This window comes from Mus caroli, unplaced genomic scaffold (assembly GCF_978045245.1).
Source record: "Mus caroli unplaced genomic scaffold, Mus_caroli_1 scaffold_13, whole genome shotgun sequence".
NCBI lineage: Eukaryota > Metazoa > Chordata > Mammalia > Rodentia > Muridae > Mus > Mus caroli.
Genome location: NW_028227268.1, coordinates 118,925,847 through 118,944,579, shown reverse-complemented (window position 1 = coordinate 118,944,579; position 18,733 = coordinate 118,925,847). Strand labels below are relative to the sequence as shown.

The window sequence follows — 18,733 nt, the reverse complement described above, 5'->3', positions numbered from 1 at the left end:
GTGCATACACAATGAACTTTTGTTTTTTTTTATTTATTAGAAATGTTTATATGTATTTGAGTGTTTTTCAGAGGCATGGTGCTTGCCTCAATGCTCATGTGGAGGTCAGAAGACAATTTGCAGGAGTCAGCTCTCTCCCTCCACCACATGAGCCCTATTGATTAAACTCAGGTCATCAGGCTGGCACAGCAAATGCTTTTACCAATTGAGCTCCTCACCTGCTACAATGGAATTTTAATCAGGATTAGAGAAACTATTATTGTGACAACATATAGGAAAGCAGAATTAGGCATCACTATTGTTAAGCAAAACAAGTCAGACTCAGAGGGAAAAAAACTTATGTGGGAAAACTGGCCTCCATGGACACTGTACAGGCATGGTCCATACACATAAATACAGGCAAAACATTCATAAAGTAATTCTTTTTAATCTTAGAAACTGGTGTGTGTGTGTGTGTGTGTGTGTGTACATGTGTGTGCCTGTGGATAAAAATGTAGCTCTCAGTCACTTATCTAGCAGCAAGCCTACCTGGCTATGGCCATGCTCCCCACCATGATGATGATGGGGAGCAACCTCAGAAACTGTAGACCAGCACCTCAATTATATGCTTTCTTTTCTAACAACTGCCTTGGACATGCTGTCTCCTTACAGCAACAGAACAGTGACTAGGACACCTCAACTACCTCACCATGTTGGACTGTCATGACCTATGAGCCAGAATGAACCTCTCCATTGTTAAGCTGCTTTGTCAGGTACTCTATCACAGCAATGAGAATGTAACATTCGGGCAAAGACCGAAGTTCTGAGTCTTGCTTGCCTGAATGTGAGATGAGGCAGATACTTGACAACACTTAACAAAGACTTTCAAGTTTCACAAATGAATCCACAACAATGCTGAGACCTCTTCCTAGGCCAAGGATGTCCTAGAGTTGTGGATGCAATATGACTGATTCCACTATGACAGGCTCAACAGCTGAACACTAAAATTTACATGAACACCAAGACAATGAATGACAGAGTCATCCCAGGTTCTTGCCTGACACACTCAGTGCTGAGCAGGAGAGACGACATCAAAGGCTCTATGTGTGGCTGAAAGACAAAACCAAAGTCTACACCTCAGCATCTATGCTGAGCTCTCATGCTGCTGGGCTACACTATACTCTGAAATATTTCACATGTTGTTTCATGGTGTGTTCCTGTTGTGAGTAAGCTGTGGCTACCAACATTCAACATGTTGAGAAGGCATTAGAACCATGAGAGCTGGAATAAAAAATGGCAGACATTTTTATGCTTGTCTATGTAGTATACTTATGTAAGAAAAAAAATCTAAACATATTCTCCCCCCCTTCTCCAAGTAATGTCAGTAAAAGTCCATATAAGTGATAGCAGATAGCATCAGTGTGAACCACATGTGCATCTTGAGAAGAAAAAGAATGCAAACTTCAATCCCAGAGAATTTCCAACTCATCAGTTAGGATAACATTATCTTGCAGCTGCATGGTTTCCAGAGAGTTTTCATAAGCCTCATGTATTAGAGGTAGAAGAGAATTTACTAAATTGAACTCTGGCATTAACACACTTGATCTTCAAGATACCCATATTAATTTGGAGAGGAAGAATATGAAATGTTCCAGTTTGACAAAGGAAACTGAAGGTCAGAGAGTTTAAGTGGCTTGCCTAGTATTATTTTCAGTTAAACATAGAGTAGGGGTTTGAATTCAGTCTTTTGAATTCTAAAATCAAGACTTTACCCACTTTATTCCCCCCACCCCATGTTTCATAGGCCTACAGAAAGAGAGAGGACGCTGGACAGCTGTACTGGTTGCTATACATCATCAGGAAGGACAGAGCCTGAAGACCCAACCACAGGACAACCCATTGAAAGAGGAAAATTACTGAACACCTGAACTGTTCCTGAACTCTTCAGTTCAGGGTCCTCTTACCCCTCCCATCCAGAGACTGTTCCCGGAGCACTCCTGAACTTTTTACCCCAAGGTACCCCCTCCCAATTGGAAACTGCTTCAGGAACATTTTTTAGATAAGGGGTCTCCTGGAAAAAACCTAGTCCTACCCCTCCTAACTGAAGACTATGCCAAGAACATTTTTGAGATAGGGGCCTCCTGGTACTATCCCGGAATGTTCCAATAGATCAAGTACATTGCCAAAATATAGGACACGACCCCTTGGTTATGTAAAGCCCCTTGGCAGAACACCTTGGTGACGTAAAACTTGTACTTTTCCCCTTACCCTTCTCCTATAAAAGCCTGTGAAAATTTGGGCTAGTTGCCGAATCTCCTCTGCACCTTGCTGGCTGCATGAGTTTCGACCCCAGATATCTGGTATATGTGCTTTTTTTTTTATGTGCTTTCTTGTCGTTGCTGTATTAAATCTTACTCTCTATACATCTTAAGTTCGGTCTCAGTGTCTTCTTGGGTGCGCGGCTGACCCGAGGCTTGAGTAAGTGCCTCCCTTTGGGAGTTTTGGAGTCTTTCATTTGGTGCGTTGGCCGGGAATCAGCGCGTCCACCCAGAAGTCCTGGACCCACTCAGAGGTAAGATTTACTGTTCTGCTTTTGTCTGGTGTCTGTGTTCTGTTAGTTTCTGAGAGGCCAGGAAGGCCATTCTGTATCTGGTGCGATCGCTGTTCTGGTTTTGCGTGATGCTCTGTGCTCAGTAAGAGCACCAGAGATCGCACTCCGGGAGGGAATGCGAAGTGGGTAAGAGCAGACGTGCTCAGGTGCCCACCGTCCGATCTGCCCCTGGGAGACGTCCCAGGGAGGAATAGGGGAGGACTAAGGACGCTTAGTGGACCCCTCTGGGCGAGATCGTGGGTTCGAGTCCCACCTCGTGCTTCAGGTTGCGAGATCGTGGGTTCGAGTCCCACCTCGTGCTTTGGTTTTTTCTTTTTGTCTCAAGTCTTGTGTCTGCTCTTGTTGTTTGCTATTATTCTAGAAATGGGACAATCTGCTGGGTGTGTAGGTGTGGAACTGCTGCATTTGTGTATTCTGAGATTGTAGGTTTATTCTGGCAGTGGCTGTGAGAGGACGACTGTCTATGGCCTCACAGTCTGCACCCCAAAAGAGATGTTCCAAGGGAGACCCTGGAAGGAGTGCCCAGGGTACAGAACAGTCAAAAAGACTTGGCTGTTGCCTGGCAGAGTGAAAGAGAGAGAGTGTTCTCTCTGCCAGAGCGGGAGTGAATGTGGAATCCCACCCCTATCAGGAAAAGGAGTCAATGTGGAATCCGACCCCGTCAGAAAAAAGTGTTTGGCTGGTTGTGTAAGTCCAGGCGTGGACGAGTGTGCTTGTTTGTGGCCACGTGACAAGACTGTGTGTGTGTGTGTGTGTTAACCCTTTGTCGACTGTAGACTTGGACTGACGTCAGGACAGAATTTGTCAGCAATGGTTTTAAAAAAGGAAAAAAAGAGAAAAAAGAACCATCAGGCCGGTCTTGCCCACCGTGCTCTCGGCGAGGCAGTGCCAGCGGCTCGCAGCGGGCGGGCAGCGCCGGCCGGCCTTGCTGCGGGGCCATCGTGGGGCGAGACCAGCTGCCACCGGCTGACAAAGGCAGCGCACGGTCCGCACTCGGCTGGGGAGCCCCAGGCTGTTCAAAAGAGAACCTAGATGCAGAGCCGGCTTTGGCGGCGCAGTTATGCTGGTGGTGAGTGCGGCCGCCTGCCGGTCCCGGAGTGGCCGTGAAGCCTGCCACAGCTGGGGGGGGGGGCCGACTACAGCCGCCGTCCCTCCTTTGGTCCCCCCCCAGAGTCAACCCGCACTCCCTTGTGCCTGCCTGGCTGCGTGCTCCCTCCCCAAAGACAGTGCAGAGAGCACAGGGTGTCTATCAGGTAGTTAAATAGTTAAATTGCTGCCTCTGCCTGCCAGTGTTTGTTTGCCACTCCCAGGAGTTTACACTGCATTCCGGCGCGCAGCGGAGACTTGGCGCTGAGCTCTTCACATCAAAGGATTTGTTTTCAGCCTTTGCCTGCCTCTTGGGTGGGAGAAAGGCTCATTCTCCTGCCCCCTGTATCCTGTCTCTTGTTAACAGAGAAAAAATTGTGTTCATTTTGAAATATCAGTGGTCTGGTGTAGCTAGATGTGAAAACTGCACCCCCTTCTCTGCCCCATGTGTTTTCTCTTCTCAGGCACTGCCCTGAGTTGCTGGCAGTAAGTCTGTTCTGGGCTCCGGTGAGGGAGACATACAAGGTAAGGAGCACCTATGGGTCTAACTGCCAGGCTCTGATGAGGTCTCGTCTCTGTGGGACTAATGCCCCGACAATCTGACCTAACAGTAAAAAGAGGTGAACTATGAAAAAAGTTAAGTGACAGAATATAGATGTAATAATTAGATAACATTCAAAGTAAGCAAAGACAAGAAAGAGATATATATAGATAGAAAGAGAGACATTATATGAGATCTCCATTGCAGTTAAGAAACAGGAGCAAAGAGAGATAAATGACAAAGACTAGAACCTAGCAAAGTGACACTTGCTAATAATACTAGCACTTAGAGATGATCTGTGAGAAATAAGGAGCCAGAAAATTTTCTAAAAAAGATAAGAGAAATGAAATGCTGGTCACAAGAGTCAGGGAGACTAGAAAACTTAGTACCTGGCAACAAAAAAAAGAAAGCTTTTGGCTAAAGATCAGAGTGTTTGCTGTTGAAAAAGAAGAGCACTCGGTGAGAGACTGTCCTAACAAAAAGAAGAGGAACCCCCCTCATGACCAAACCCTTCACCTGTTCGTGGCTAAAAGTAAAGAGATAGAAGGGGTGCTAACACAGAAGCTGAAAAAAGAGACTGTGTTTTCATATTCCTCCACTGACCAGTGCAAAGCAAGTTTAAAAGGTCCCTGGACACTACAGGTCTTTGCAAACTGTGGATTCCAGGTTTTGCTGCATTAAAAAGATAAACAGCCCCTCGTATAAGAAATAAAGAACAACCTTGGATGGCCTTAGATGCTATTGAGACTGCCCTAATGTTGTCCCCAACTTTGGGACTCCTAAATGTGACTGAGAACAAAAGTATTGCCAAAGAGGTTCTTACTCAGAAATTGGGACCCTAAAAGACCAGTGGCACTTGAAAAATTAGACCTGGTGACTGAGGGATGGCCTGCTTGTCTGCACATAGTGGCTTCTGGTCAGGGACACATGACTCAATTGTTTCCCTGGCTGATGGACACATTATTAGAGCTTTTTGTTGACAGAACAAGTGACCTTCGCTTCCCCTGCTGACCTGCTGAGTCTTCACCTACTCATCACTGACATTCTGGCAGAAGGAACTTCGGCTCAGAAGGCTGAACTCTTGGCACTAACCCAAGCCCTGCCTGCGGTTGGCTGAAGGCAGAGACATCAAAGACAAAGAAAAAATTCTGGCCCTCCTAGAAGCTCCTGAATGAACTGGGTGAGTTGGGGTACCGGGTATCGGCTAAGAAAGCCCAGTTATGTCGTACCGAGGTGCCAAAACGACGGAAAGCGGTGGCTCACCGAAGCCAAGAAAAAAGACTGCGATGCTGATCCCAACCCCCACCACCCCGCGCCAAGTACGTGAGTTTCTGGGAACGGTGGGCTTTTGCAGACTCTGGACTAAAGAAAAAGTCCCATTCACCTGGACTGAGGAACACCAAAAAGCCTTTGACAGCATAAAGGCAGCCTTGCTTGCAGCCCCCGCTCTGGCTTTGCCAGATCTGACTAAGCCTTTTACCCTACACGGATGGCAGTAGCCTCATGGTTAAAGGTAAGCGGAAGGCAGGGACAGCAGTGCAGCAGTGGACAAAAAGCAAGTGATCTGGGCCAGCAGCCTCCCTAAAGGGACTTCAGCCCAGAAAGTTGACAACAAGAAAAGTCTACACTGACAGCAGGTATGCTTTTGCATACCTGGAACAATATGCAGACAAAGAAAGCTGTTGACATCTGCAGAAAAAGACGTTCTCAATATGGATAAATGAGACTGCTCACATAGTCATCAAAAAGATTATTAAAGAAAATTTTTCCAAGGTTCAGAGTGCCAAAGGCAATAGTTGCCCAGGTAAGTCAGGGTGTGGCCAAGCATTTAGAGGTCAAATAAAAATTACATTGTGTGTATAGACCTCAGAGCTCAGGATAGATAAAAATTAGTTTAAAACTCTAAGACAGACCTTGACAAAATTAATCGTGGAGACTGGCATGGACTTAGTGTTCCTTCCCTATGCCCTATTTCTTGATTCAGTTTTACTCTTTTTAAGATCCTTTATGAGTCTCCTATGGCCATTACTGTTTTAAATGATGTGTTTAAACTTATGTTGTTATAATAATGTTCTGTATGCTAAGTTAAAAGGCTTGCAGGTGGTCTGGTCACAACTGAAAAGGATTGGACTGAGTATGCGGACGACATCGCACCAGGGATCCCAACAGCCGAGACAGTGAACGAGCTGGGTGCCCCAAGGACATCTCACCAGTTCCAGCCAGAGATCTGATCTACGTGCACCTACATCATGCCCAGACCCTCAAGCCTCGCTCAAAAGGCCCCTGCCTAGTTCTGTTTACTAATGCTTCTTATTCTGTTTTTGTTCCCATGTTAAAATAGAGTAAATGCAGTATCTGAAATTCTAAGATTAGAATTATTTACTAAAAGAAGGGGGGAATGAAAGAGGAAAATTACTGAACACCTGAACTGTTCCTGAACTCTTCAGTTCAGGGTCCTCTTACCCCTCCCATCCAGAGACTGTTCCCGGAGCACTCCTGAACTTTTTACCCCAAGGTACCCCCTCCCAATTGGAAACTGCTTCAGGAACATTTTTTAGATAAGGGGTCTCCTGGAAAAAACCTAGTCCTACCCCTCCTAACTGAAGACTATGCCAAGAACATTTTTGAGATAGGGGCCTCCTGGTACTATCCCGGAATGTTCCAATAGATCGAGTACATTGCCAAAATATAGGACACGACCCCTTGGTTATGTAAAGCCCCTTGGCAGAACACCTTGGTGACGTAAAACTTGTACTTTTCCCCTTACCCTTCTCCTATAAAAGCCTGTGAAAATTTGGGCTAGTTGCCGAATCTCCTCTGCACCTTGCTGGCTGCATGAGTTTCGACCCCAGATATCTGGTATATGTGCTTTTTTTTTTATGTGCTTTCTTGTCGTTGCTGTATTAAATCTTACTCTCTATACATCTTAAGTTCGGTCTCAGTGTCTTCTTGGGTGCGCGGCTGACCCGAGGCTTGAGTAAGTGCCTCCCTTTGGGAGTTTTGGAGTCTTTCATTTGGTGCGTTGGCCGGGAATCAGCGCGTCCACCCAGAAGTCCTGGACCCACTCAGAGGTAAGATTTACTGTTCTGCTTTTGTCTGGTGTCTGTGTTCTGTTAGTTTCTGAGAGGCCAGGAAGGCCATTCTGTATCTGGTGCGATCGCTGTTCTGGTTTTGCGTGATGCTCTGTGCTCAGTAAGAGCACCAGAGATCGCACTCCGGGAGGGAATGCGAAGTGGGTAAGAGCAGACGTGCTCAGGTGCCCACCGTCCGATCTGCCCCTGGGAGACGTCCCAGGGAGGAATAGGGGAGGACTAAGGACGCTTAGTGGACCCCTCTGGGCGAGATCGTGGGTTCGAGTCCCACCTCGTGCTTCAGGTTGCGAGATCGTGGGTTCGAGTCCCACCTCGTGCTTTGGTTTTTTCTTTTTGTCTCAAGTCTTGTGTCTGCTCTTGTTGTTTGCTATTATTCTAGAAATGGGACAATCTGCTGGGTGTGTAGGTGTGGAACTGCTGCATTTGTGTATTCTGAGATTGTAGGTTTATTCTGGCAGTGGCTGTGAGAGGACGACTGTCTATGGCCTCACAGTCTGCACCCCAAAAGAGATGTTCCAAGGGAGACCCTGGAAGGAGTGCCCAGGGTACAGAACAGTCAAAAAGACTTGGCTGTTGCCTGGCAGAGTGAAAGAGAGAGAGTGTTCTCTCTGCCAGAGCGGGAGTGAATGTGGAATCCCACCCCTATCAGGAAAAGGAGTCAATGTGGAATCCGACCCCGTCAGAAAAAAGTGTTTGGCTGGTTGTGTAAGTCCAGGCGTGGACGAGTGTGCTTGTTTGTGGCCACGTGACAAGACTGTGTGTGTGTGTGTGTGTTAACCCTTTGTCGACTGTAGACTTGGACTGACGTCAGGACAGAATTTGTCAGCAATGGTTTTAAAAAAGGAAAAAAAGAGAAAAAAGAACCATCAGGCCGGTCTTGCCCACCGTGCTCTCGGCGAGGCAGTGCCAGCGGCTCGCAGCGGGCGGGCAGCGCCGGCCGGCCTTGCTGCGGGGCCATCGTGGGGCGAGACCAGCTGCCACCGGCCGACAAAGGCAGCGCACGGTCCGCACTCGGCTGGGGAGCCCCAGGCTGTTCAAAAGAGAACCTAGATGCAGAGCCGGCTTTGGCGGCGCAGTTATGCTGGTGGTGAGTGCGGCCGCCTGCCGGTCCCGGAGTGGCCGTGAAGCCTGCCACAGCTGGGGGGGGGGGGCCGACTACAGCCGCCGTCCCTCCTTTGGTCCCCCCCCAGAGTCAACCCGCACTCCCTTGTGCCTGCCTGGCTGCGTGCTCCCTCCCCAAAGACAGTGCAGAGAGCACAGGGTGTCTATCAGGTAGTTAAATAGTTAAATTGCTGCCTCTGCCTGCCAGTGTTTGTTTGCCACTCCCAGGAGTTTACACTGCATTCCGGCGCGCAGCGGAGACTTGGCGCTGAGCTCTTCACATCAAAGGATTTGTTTTCAGCCTTTGCCTGCCTCTTGGGTGGGAGAAAGGCTCATTCTCCTGCCCCCTGTATCCTGTCTCTTGTTAACAGAGAAAAAATTGTGTTCATTTTGAAATATCAGTGGTCTGGTGTAGCTAGATGTGAAAACTGCACCCCCTTCTCTGCCCCATGTGTTTTCTCTTCTCAGGCACTGCCCTGAGTTGCTGGCAGTAAGTCTGTTCTGGGCTCCGGTGAGGGAGACATACAAGGTAAGGAGCACCTATGGGTCTAACTGCCAGGCTCTGATGAGGTCTCGTCTCTGTGGGACTAATGCCCCGACAATCTGACCTAACAGTAAAAAGAGGTGAACTATGAAAAAAGTTAAGTGACAGAATATAGATGTAATAATTAGATAACATTCAAAGTAAGCAAAGACAAGAAAGAGATATATATAGATAGAAAGAGAGACATTATATGAGATCTCCATTGCAGTTAAGAAACAGGAGCAAAGAGAGATAAATGACAAAGACTAGAACCTAGCAAAGTGACACTTGCTAATAATACTAGCACTTAGAGATGATCTGTGAGAAATAAGGAGCCAGAAAATTTTCTAAAAAAGATAAGAGAAATGAAATGCTGGTCACAAGAGTCAGGGAGACTAGAAAACTTAGTACCTGGCAACAAAAAAAAGAAAGCTTTTGGCTAAAGATCAGAGTGTTTGCTGTTGAAAAAGAAGAGCACTCGGTGAGAGACTGTCCTAACAAAAAGAAGAGGAACCCCCCTCATGACCAAACCCTTCACCTGTTCGTGGCTAAAAGTAAAGAGATAGAAGGGGTGCTAACACAGAAGCTGAAAAAAGAGACTGTGTTTTCATATTCCTCCACTGACCAGTGCAAAGCAAGTTTAAAAGGTCCCTGGACACTACAGGTCTTTGCAAACTGTGGATTCCAGGTTTTGCTGCATTAAAAAGATAAACAGCCCCTCGTATAAGAAATAAAGAACAACCTTGGATGGCCTTAGATGCTATTGAGACTGCCCTAATGTTGTCCCCAACTTTGGGACTCCTAAATGTGACTGAGAACAAAAGTATTGCCAAAGAGGTTCTTACTCAGAAATTGGGACCCTAAAAGACCAGTGGCACTTGAAAAATTAGACCTGGTGACTGAGGGATGGCCTGCTTGTCTGCACATAGTGGCTTCTGGTCAGGGACACATGACTCAATTGTTTCCCTGGCTGATGGACACATTATTAGAGCTTTTTGTTGACAGAACAAGTGACCTTCGCTTCCCCTGCTGACCTGCTGAGTCTTCACCTACTCATCACTGACATTCTGGCAGAAGGAACTTCGGCTCAGAAGGCTGAACTCTTGGCACTAACCCAAGCCCTGCCTGCGGTTGGCTGAAGGCAGAGACATCAAAGACAAAGAAAAAATTCTGGCCCTCCTAGAAGCTCCTGAATGAACTGGGTGAGTTGGGGTACCGGGTATCGGCTAAGAAAGCCCAGTTATGTCGTACCGAGGTGCCAAAACGACGGAAAGCGGTGGCTCACCGAAGCCAAGAAAAAAGACTGCGATGCTGATCCCAACCCCCACCACCCCGCGCCAAGTACGTGAGTTTCTGGGAACGGTGGGCTTTTGCAGACTCTGGACTAAAGAAAAAGTCCCATTCACCTGGACTGAGGAACACCAAAAAGCCTTTGACAGCATAAAGGCAGCCTTGCTTGCAGCCCCCGCTCTGGCTTTGCCAGATCTGACTAAGCCTTTTACCCTACACGGATGGCAGTAGCCTCATGGTTAAAGGTAAGCGGAAGGCAGGGACAGCAGTGCAGCAGTGGACAAAAAGCAAGTGATCTGGGCCAGCAGCCTCCCTAAAGGGACTTCAGCCCAGAAAGTTGACAACAAGAAAAGTCTACACTGACAGCAGGTATGCTTTTGCATACCTGGAACAATATGCAGACAAAGAAAGCTGTTGACATCTGCAGAAAAAGACGTTCTCAATATGGATAAATGAGACTGCTCACATAGTCATCAAAAAGATTATTAAAGAAAATTTTTCCAAGGTTCAGAGTGCCAAAGGCAATAGTTGCCCAGGTAAGTCAGGGTGTGGCCAAGCATTTAGAGGTCAAATAAAAATTACATTGTGTGTATAGACCTCAGAGCTCAGGATAGATAAAAATTAGTTTAAAACTCTAAGACAGACCTTGACAAAATTAATCGTGGAGACTGGCATGGACTTAGTGTTCCTTCCCTATGCCCTATTTCTTGATTCAGTTTTACTCTTTTTAAGATCCTTTATGAGTCTCCTATGGCCATTACTGTTTTAAATGATGTGTTTAAACTTATGTTGTTATAATAATGTTCTGTATGCTAAGTTAAAAGGCTTGCAGGTGGTCTGGTCACAACTGAAAAGGATTGGACTGAGTATGCGGACGACATCGCACCAGGGATCCCAACAGCCGAGACAGTGAACGAGCTGGGTGCCCCAAGGACATCTCACCAGTTCCAGCCAGAGATCTGATCTACGTGCACCTACATCATGCCCAGACCCTCAAGCCTCGCTCAAAAGGCCCCTGCCTAGTTCTGTTTACTAATGCTTCTTATTCTGTTTTTGTTCCCATGTTAAAATAGAGTAAATGCAGTATCTGAAATTCTAAGATTAGAATTATTTACTAAAAGAAGGGGGGAATGAAAGAGGAAAATTACTGAACACCTGAACTGTTCCTGAACTCTTCAGTTCAGGGTCCTCTTACCCCTCCCATCCAGAGACTGTTCCCGGAGCACTCCTGAACTTTTTACCCCAAGGTACCCCCTCCCAATTGGAAACTGCTTCAGGAACATTTTTTAGATAAGGGGTCTCCTGGAAAAAACCTAGTCCTACCCCTCCTAACTGAAGACTATGCCAAGAACATTTTTGAGATAGGGGCCTCCTGGTACTATCCCGGAATGTTCCAATAGATCGAGTACATTGCCAAAATATAGGACACGACCCCTTGGTTATGTAAAGCCCCTTGGCAGAACACCTTGGTGACATAAAACTTGTACTTTTCCCCTTACCCTTCTCCTATAAAAGCCTGTGAAAATTTGGGCTAGTTGCCGAATCTCCTCTGCACCTTGCTGGCTGCATGAGTTTCGACCCCAGATATCTGGTATATGTGCTTTTTTTTTTATGTGCTTTCTTGTCGTTGCTGTATTAAATCTTACTCTCTATACATCTTAAGTTCGGTCTCAGTGTCTTCTTGGGTGCGCGGCTGACCCGAGGCTTGAGTAAGTGCCTCCCTTTGGGAGTTTTGGAGTCTTTCACCATCTTAGGAATATCCTAAAAGCCAGCTAAAAAGGAAACAACTAAAATGACCAAGGGAACAGAAAAGTTATCTTTAAAAGTTTGTAGTGAAAGCTGACTGTTGGTGGCGCACACCTTTAATCCCAGCACTCGGGAGGCAGAGGCAGATGGATTTCTGAGTTGGAGGCCAGCCTGGTCTACAGAGTGAGTTCTAGGATAGCCAGGGCTACACAGAGAAACCCTGTCTCAAAAAACAGAAAAGAAAATTGAAAAGAGCCACGTTTTTTGTTTGTTTAGGTTTGAGATAAGATTTCACTATGTAAGGCTAGCTAGCCTAGAACTTGCAATGTAGACCAGGCTAGCGTTGAACTCACAGAGATCTGTTGCCTCTCTGTCTCCTGAGTGCTGGGATTAAAGGTGTGCATCACCACACCCAGCAAAAGCTGGGTTGAACTTAGTTTAAAACATAACGACAGGGGCTAGGAAGGTGATTCCGTAGTGCTTGCTGGGCAAGCAAAAGGACCGAAATCTGGATCCTTAATACCCATGTAAAAAGCAGAGCACCGTGGCACATGCCTACAATCCTAGTCCTGGGAAGGCAAAGATAGTAAGACTGCTAGAGCTTGGTGGCCACTACAACTGGTTAACTTGGTTAGCTTTAACCTGTCTTTAAAATTAAGGTAGCCACCATAAAGGAAAATACGCAAATCACTCTTACCTCCATACATGTTGTAGTTAACATGCGTACACACACACACAAACACACACTAGTTGACACTAAAAATAATTGCCTTAGCATACACAAAATTTAGGGTTCAATCCTAGCATATCACACACACACACACACACACACACACACAAATATCTCTGTCTCACTCACTCACTCACTCTCACACACACAGATGCCATTTTAATGAAAGATCAGGAAAAAAGTAAGAAAATAAAGTGAGAAATTAAGTATTTTTGCATAAATGTCCAAGGCTAATCTGGTTCAAAGACTACTAAATACTATTTAACATGAAATGTTACTGAAAATGCACAGCTTCCTTCCATTAGGGTCCCATAATCCCCACAAACCTCCTTATAGTCATTTTTGGCCTAGGAAGCTAATATGTCAAACACAGTTTGTTTTTTTTTTCCCCTTCCCCTGAAAAGCAAGAGATATGTTGTACTAAACTAATGGGAAAGTAATGGGACAAAGCTAGATGACAGAGATTGAAGGCATGACTCCTGTAGGTTCCCATTTCATGATAAAGGCCTCTAAGCAAAGCTTCAGAAGTCTAGCCTACCTGGTCTGCACAGGTCTCCATGCTGCTCCTTTTCACTGGCGTAGACCTCCATGCACCAAGCATGGTATGCAAATGAGAAGAGATCTTCTATTTTACCAGGTGGTCGGATTGCATTGTTCAATCTCTTAAGCCAATCTTGACATTGCTCAAAGGTTGGGAACTGACACCTTTGCAAAGCAAAACAGGTATAAACGTCATCAGGTGACAGTTGATAATGACGTCTAAGAAAAGCCACCATTTCAAGAGTGTCTAGTCATAATAAAGATGAGTGAAGAAAACATCAGAGACAGTCATTTACTACTACTTACAATAAAAACAGATGCAACACATTTTAGCCAGTGGTGCAAAAAGAAAAAAAAAAAAAAAAAGGAAGTTGGACATATGGAAAAATCTATTATTTTCATCTAATGAATCTCTTCTAAAAGTAATTAATAGTGATTATCAAAGTAAAGTAATCGTTTGTCTCTTTGATGATCAGGTCTCACCCTACTTCTTTAGCTTGTTTTATAGTTCGTTCTCTCTCTCTCTCTCTCTCTCTCTCTCTCTCTCTCTCTCTCTCTCTCTCTCTCTCTCTCTCTTTTGGTTTTCAAGACAGGGTTTCTCTGTGTAGCCCTGGCTGTCCTCGAACTCAGAAATCTGCCTGCCTCAGCCTCCCAAGTGCTGGGATTAAAGGCGTGCACCACCACTGCTCAGCTACAGTTATCTCTCTTAAGAAATATGTTCAGAAAAGCCCTTTTCTTTTGCTGTGATATAATAGGCCATCCTAAAAAACAGATCACAATACTATCCATAGCCAGTTGGGAGATGGTTTTTAAATTTGGTTACTTAGCAATCAGGACCAACAGATCCAAAATAAGGCAGAGGACACACAAACATTCAGCTGCAACCATACAGAGAACAAAACAATTCTATTACCAACAGAAAATTTAGTGTATACCACTAAAGGGTTAAAATTAAAATAATTAGTAAAAATTACTTTGAGGATTTTTATCTCTATTTTTAAATGTAGTGCTAAAAACTGAAACTAAGTGAGCTTTTAAATCTGAGTGGCTGTCAGTTATCTATCAAAAGTATAGTGTGTGTGGTGTGAGGTGCCTCGTTCCTGTAATCTTAGTACTTAGAAAGCTTAAACAGGAGTATGGCAGTAAGTCTCAGACCACCCAGGGCTGCACACAGAGTTTCAGGAAGACAAACATGAGCAGCTAAAAAGGCATGGTAAATGTTTGCCTTAACATGGAGGTCACTAAAGCCTTCCTTTGTCCCAGTGAGTGTAGCTCATCAACATGAATATACAGTATTTATTGGTGTCCTAAAACAGATCAAAGGATTAAAGTAAAAATGTCAGGAACAGATCCAGAACTACTAAACTAGAGCTGGGCGGTGGTAGTGCACGCCTTTAATCCCAGCACTCGGGAGACAGAGGCAGTTGGATTTCTGAGTTCGAGGCCAGCCTGGTCTACAGAGTGAGTTCCAGGACAGCCAGGGCTATATAGAGAAACCCTGTCTTGAAAAAACCAAAAACCAACCAACCAAACAAACAAAACAAAACAAAAACCAGCCTACTAAACTAAAAACATATTTTGGGAATCATTTTGCAACCATCAGAGTTAAAATTAGATTTAATAAAATCATGAATGAATGCTAAAGTTAGAGAAATTTTGATGAGAAACAAGACACCTGTATTTTCTCAAAATGTTTCCCATAGATGGTTTATTGGTTACAAGTAATGTAGAAATTATACAGAAATTGAGTAACACTTTGACTGAACTAATCAAAACTCATCAATAAGAGACAAATGGATTGATTGTCTCTGGATATAACATAATACCTTAAAAAGGGGGGAGAGAGAGAGAGAGAGAAAGAGAGAGAGTCTCCCAGTTGCAGACACATAACTTCAATTTAATTTTGAGGAAACTCTAGACAGCTTACGATGAGAAACAATCTATTAAGACATAACTATATTATCAGGACATCACTGGAGCAGGACAGTCCATTTGGCAAGTGTGTTGTCAAAGTAACACTGTGACACTGACAATGACGTACCGGTTATGAGAAAATACTCTAGTGTTAGGAAAGCTGTATGGGGGGAGCTTTGATGTTTTGATTGAGAATCTGCTAAAGGTCTCCACCCCCAATTAGTTTTTGATCTACCAATAAAGATGCCAGTGGCCAATGGCTGGGGAGAAAGAAAGAGGCAGGACATCCTGGTTCCCACAGGCTAGGAGAGAGGAGAGAATCCAGACACTTGGGGAAGGAAACAGGATAGACTTGGGGAACTACAGGGAAGACTTTCTAAAATGTAGGAGGAAAGGGAAATCGGCCCAAAAGCGTCTTGGGCAGCAAGACCAATGGGTTTCACAACAAGTATCTGAACAACTAAGCTGAAGTGCTGAGCCAGGAGTAAAGGGACTGAGCGACTGAGCTGAGGGCAGAGTTAGAGGTGTTGAGCAAGGAATGAAGGTAAGGGCACACTAACCATGGAAGGCTTGGAAGAGCCCAGCCCAGAGCCAATAAGCCAATTTAAAAATGAGCTAATATATGTATGTCTTTTATCCAAGGATCTGAGCTAGCTTCTGGGTGGGTGCATGCACATGACAGGACACACACACACACACACAACTCTCATACACACAAACACACACAGATATGTGCACACACACATTCACAGATGCACTCACATGCACAAGCTCTGCTAATAATAAATTGGGGTAAAGTTTTAACATAAATAAATGGTATACTACTGTAGTGTTTTAGTTTATATATGTGTTATAAATTTAAAATTATTTCCAAGTAAAATGTATCTGTTTGTATACCAATAAACATTATAAATAAAATATTCCAGGCACTGATTACTCAGAAATTATCTTAACCTAACAAACTATGTAACAACTCTTTAAAGAATATTTTCTCTAATACTTCACAGCCTCAAAAACACACCACCTACCTGATAACTTTGCAGTCTTTGCATGTCAAATGAAGCTGAAATATATCACGGCATTCAACGCTTTCAATAAGCTGTAATGGAACCTGCAAAAATTTAAAAGGATGAAGTTCTCTTAGTCAAAAAGGCACTGACTTTGAAGATACATTCAGACCGACCAACTGATGAATGGGAAGAAGCAAACAAACTTTCAAAATTAGCTGGATCAATAGTGATTTACTAAAGAGGGGATTAGAGTTTCCCTTTTCCTAATCAATGACCTAAAGTTACAGCATGAGGACCACAGAGAAGAGGCTTGGACTCTAGAAGAGAAGAGGAAATAAGTCCTTGAGTATCAAACCCACAAGCTCATTTCTCACGGCCCTATTGAAGATGCTATGATATGTAGTAACACATATGTTGAAGGCACTAAACAAAAGTACTCAAGGCTAAGTACAAACCAGAATGAATGTATCCCCTGTCCCAGGTAGCAGAGTGTATTTATGCCTCAGCTCTTAGCAAAGGGATCTTCTGGAGGCCTAATTGCCTATAGGTTACAAAACAAAGATGGCACACCAGTAGTCACTGGTCAGGGTCTCTGATCAGTAGAATAGATCACAGATATCAAGAAATCTTACAGCAGTCAAAGAATATAAAAAAGGCTAGATCCAACATATTCCAAAAGCTAAGAGCCTTGTTTGTCAAGCAGAACTCAATGTTTGCATGAATTGGATTAGTCCCACTCCCTGCCAACTGGGTCAGCAGGCTCTACTTAACAATAGTGGACAGAGATCAGATATGCCAATGAGACAGAAAAGACACTTCTGAAGTGTGTAAATGACCCTACGGCTAACACAAGGACATTCCTCCTGAAAATATCTGACTCAACCTCCAACTCAAACAAAAGCAATTTCCAAATAACACGTGATAAATGAATACATCCTTTTTGTTTGTTTTTGTTTTTGTTTTTGTTTTTCGAGACAGGGTTTCTCTGTGTAGCCGTGGCTGTCCGGAAACTCACTCTGTAGAACTCAGTCTGAGGCTTGTCTCAGATTCAGAGCTCCTCCTGCCTTTGCCTCCTGAGTCCTGAGATTAAAGGTGTCTGCCACTACCACCTGGCTCATTTAAAAGAGAGGGGGACAGAGGGAGGGAGGGAGGGAGGGAGGGGTGTTCTTATGCATCCCCAGGCTGGCCTTAAAACTCCCTATGTCACTGAAGTCAACCTTCAACTTCTGACTCACTTGCCTTCCCAAGTGCTAGTATTACAGACCAGAACCACCATGGCTTGTTCATGTGATACTTGGCAACCAACCCAGGGTTTGATGCATGCTAGGCAAGCATTTCTCCAAGTGACTTACATCCACCCCTGAGTGCGCTCTTAACACCTTGGGGGGGAAATGGCTTACTTGTCCATAACGATGTATTAAATCCAGTTAAAACGGGCTGTAGGAGCTGCAAGTAGCATTCCAACAACTTGTTTAGGTTTGTTCAGGTGGAGGCAAGCTCCTCTAAGGCACAGGAACAACTCAAAGTGCTGGCTGCACAGGGTAGCCTCAAGTCAGTCCTGCCACTTTCAAAGCTGACTTACTACAATTCTGACCTATCATGCAGCTACCAGAATCAGCAGAGATCCCTCAGAACAAGAATGCTGGGCCAAAAAGAAGTCCAGGGCTAGAAGACTGAAACAGAAACAGAAACTGGGGCACAGATTCGAAATGAGCAAACCAAATAATATTCAGATAAACCTGGGAGTTTTTGTCTCGGGGTGAAAGACTTGTTTCTAAGTATATAATCTATGAAAACTCTCTCACAACTGTAATAGAACTGTAAGAGGAATACTATGCATTATTGCTTATATTCCAAGAAAAAAACCTTTGGCTTTCCGCTTGTTTAAACCCTTAACCCCAAGGTGCTGCATGAGAAACCGCAGCTGACACAGCTAAAACTTCTTTCAAGAGCCTGTAAATCTAGGGCAGATGAGAGAGGGAGAGAATTATCAGTGAGGATGAAATTATCAAGAGAGAACATGGAGATCAAGAAGAAAGAGATTAGGGCAGGGATAGGTACTTGCTGCCAAGCCTGGCAACCTGAGTTCAAGGTTCACACACAATAAAGAAATAGAATATTTTTTAAAAAGACAAAATACAACATTAACTAGTTCTCAGGTAGTTCTACAGATTCCCTATAAATAGAATGTTCTTCTGTTATTTGTTTTTTTTTTTTTTTAAATGTGTTCGTGCAAGCTTTTTAAAAAATGTGTTCCTGCAAGACCTTTCCCCCCATCTCTCAATACATAGTGGGGTCATCTGCCAGTTTGACAAAAGACCTATAAAGCTCTTACTTTCATTTGCAATTATATGTATGCACATGTGTCTACATGTGGGCATGCGGCTTTGAACACAATGCCCTTAAAGGCCAGAGGTGTTGGATCCTCTAGAGCTGAAATAACAGTTGGTTGTGAGCCACCCAAAAGTTGGATACTGGGGCTCAAGTCAGGTCATTTGGAGGGGCAAGTTTGTGCTCTTATAACCACTAAGCCATGGAAGAAGATGATGATGGAAGAAGGTAGAAGGAAA

General features: G+C 44.5%; 1 protein-coding gene across 5 annotated transcripts in view; it reads right to left on the bottom strand.

Moving 5' to 3' along the window:
* The window catches only part of Mtmr3 (myotubularin related protein 3), a 131,049-nt gene that overhangs the window by 33,736 nt on the left and 78,580 nt on the right, over positions 1–18,733 (bottom strand). For all 5 annotated transcript variants that reach the window (XM_085829148.1, XM_029484042.2, XM_021176002.3 and 2 more), the window contains 2 exons: positions 16,182–16,264; positions 13,238–13,404 (listed from right to left, as the gene is read on the bottom strand). In XM_085829148.1, coding sequence (XP_085685274.1) covers positions 13,238–13,404; positions 16,182–16,264 — 250 coding nt within the window. The remainder of the gene's footprint in view (positions 1–13,237; positions 13,405–16,181; positions 16,265–18,733) is intronic.